The sequence below is a fragment of the Limulus polyphemus genome, unplaced genomic scaffold, assembly GCF_000517525.1.
Source record: "Limulus polyphemus unplaced genomic scaffold, Limulus_polyphemus-2.1.2 Scaffold7787, whole genome shotgun sequence".
NCBI classification, from domain to species: Eukaryota; Metazoa; Arthropoda; class Merostomata; order Xiphosura; family Limulidae; genus Limulus; species Limulus polyphemus.
Window position 1 is genome coordinate 1,185 of NW_013673397.1, and position 2,818 is coordinate 4,002.

Sequence of the window (2,818 nt, forward strand, 5' to 3'; positions counted from 1 at the left end):
GGTAATAGATAACAGCTGTTTACATAATAACATTAGGTAATAGATAACAGCTGTTTACATAATAACATTAGGTAATAGATAATAGTTGTTTACATAATAACAGTAGGTAATAGATAACAGCTGTTTACATAATAACATTAGGTAATAGATAATAACTGTTTACTTTCCATAAGTTCCTGCAGACTTTTATGTTTCGTTTTCTGTAAAAAAATGTTTTATTTTAAGGAACTTTTCAGCCATTTGAACCTTGTAGCTGAAGTCTATCAAGACGTATGATACATATAAACTATTGTAAGAAAAAACAACTTATTTTGATAAAATTAACATTCATGTGATCTGTAAGAAAGGTTTTGTCATTTTGTTACACGTACACACAGCTCGTGCAGTTATATTTCCTGTTTTGTATCGGCGAATCATCCGTAATATCAGCCAGGAACGAGTGTTCACTTTTCTTATTGAGAAATGCAATTTATATGTATATTTATATTTTCTTTAAAACAATGTACAAATTGTAATTTAAAGACGAATATTTAGTATCGACATATTACATTCTATTTGACATATTGTTTTAATAAAATGTATACTTGTAGAATGAATATATAAAATATCATTAGAATTGATAAAATATATCTTGATTCATATATCTTACCTCTTTTCAGGCGAATTCACCGATACTGATGAGCCTGCCTATTTAATGGAACATTTAGCAACGTTTTCAATTGGCCAGGAGTTTCGTATGTTTTCATTTCTATTTACAACATATCAATAAGGACTGTTTGTACACAGTTTTTATAAGTTCGTTTTAAACTGATGGAGATTGGAGCTTTCGTCTGAAAGTGACTGTTTACGTGCTGCTTTATTAATGTGGGCATTGTCCATTATATACGTAGTTACTATAGCTAGGCTGTAAATAAAATAATTGATTGTTTGCATCTGAACTTACCAACAGATGTCGCTAGGAAAAGGTTTTGATTAGGATTCATGATTTAAAGAAGTCTTGGCTTATGAATAAGGAGACACGTGACTTACAATAGGTGTCCACATGATTTATAATAGTTATTCACATGATTAGGTGAATAGGTGTCCATTCGATTTATAATAGTTTCCACATAACTTATAATAGTTCTTCACATGACTTATAATAGACGTCATGTGAAGAACTATTATAAGTCATGTGAAGAACTATTATAAGTTATGTGGAAATGTGAAGAACTATTATAAATCATGTGGACACCTATTGTAAATCATGTGGAAAACTATTATAAGTCATGTTGACACCTATTGTAAATCATGTGAAGAACTATTATAAATCATGTGGACATCTATTATAAGTCATGTGAAGAACTATTATGAGTCATGTGGAGCTATTATAAGTCATGTGAAGAACTATTATAAGTCATGTGAAGAACTATTATAAGTTATGTGGAGCTATTATTGATTTACAATAGGTGTCAACATGATTTACAATAGTTTTCCACATGATTTACAATAGTTTTCCATGATTTACAATAGGTGTCAACATGATTTACAATAGTTTTCCACAAGATTTACAATAGTTTTCCATGATTTACAATAGGTGTCAACATGATTTACAATAGTTTTCCACATGATTTACAATAGTTTTCCATGATTTACAATAGGTGTCAATATGACTTACAATAGTTTTCCACATGATTTACAATCGTTTTCTACATAACTTATAATAGTTCTTCACATGATTTACAATAGGTATCCACATGATTTATAATAGTTCTTCACATGATTTACAATAGGTGTCAATATGACTTATAATAGTTTTCCACATGACTTACAATAGGTTTCCACATGATTTACAATAGTTATCAACATGACTTATAATAGTTATTCACATGATTTACAATAGGTGTCCACATGACTTATAATAGTTTTCTACATGATTTACAATAGGTATCAACATGACTTATAATAGTTCTTCACATGATTTACAATTGGTAGGTGTTACATTTATATCTGAAAGTTTTGAGAGTGCTGAACTACATGAACATGTGAAGTCACAATGGCTTGTTGAAGGCCTCATCTCTCATGGTCCTTGTGAGGTCATAAAGTTACATGTGCAAAGTTTATTTGTGATTTTTTTGTCCACGTGAGGACATTAACTGGAGGAATTTGTCACAAATCAAGGTGTGGATAAATGGTCCATGGGTTTGTTTTTGATATTGTGGTTAGAAGTAAAAAACAACAACATTTATATCATTGTAAATCTAAGTATTTTCTTTCCTTTAGGATTAGAAGCACCGAAAGACGGGTTGAGACGTTTATTACAAATGGAGAAATCAAACGAAATTTGGGCGCAAAAGATGCTCATTAAGTTAGAAAAAAGATGGCTGATTATTGTTGACTACGATAATGGAGTAAGTCTAAATTTGATGTTAGACATGTTTAGTTATTGTTGACTACGATAATGGAGTAAGTCTAAATTTGATGTTAGACATGTTTAGTTATTGTTGACTACGATAGTGGAGTAAGTCTAAATTTGATGTTAGACATGTTTAGTTATTGTTGACTACGATAATGGAGTAAGTCTAAAACTGGTATTAGACATGTTTAGTTATTGTTGACTACAATAATGAAGTAAGTCTAAACTTGATGTTAGACATGTTTAGTTATTGTTGACTACGATAATGGAGTAAGTCTAAATTTGATGTTAGACATGTTTAGTTATTGTTGACTACGATAATGGAGTAAGTCTAAATTTGATGTTAGACATGTTTAGTTATTGTTGACTACGATAATGGAGTAAGTCTAAACTTAGTGTTAAACATGTTTAGTTATTGTTGGC

At 30.0% G+C, this 2,818-nt stretch overlaps 1 protein-coding gene across 1 annotated transcript in view; it reads left to right on the top strand.

Annotated features, from left to right (window-relative positions):
* Positions 1-2,770: 2,770 nt before the first annotated feature.
* The window catches only part of LOC106474865 (epidermal growth factor receptor kinase substrate 8-like), a gene marked incomplete at its 3' end in the record, with an annotated part of 25,716 nt that continues 25,668 nt past the window's right edge, over positions 2,771-2,818 (top strand). The window contains exon 1 of the mRNA XM_022403146.1: positions 2,771-2,775. Within this exon, the coding sequence (XP_022258854.1) occupies positions 2,771-2,775 (5 nt within the window). The remainder of the gene's footprint in view (positions 2,776-2,818) is intronic.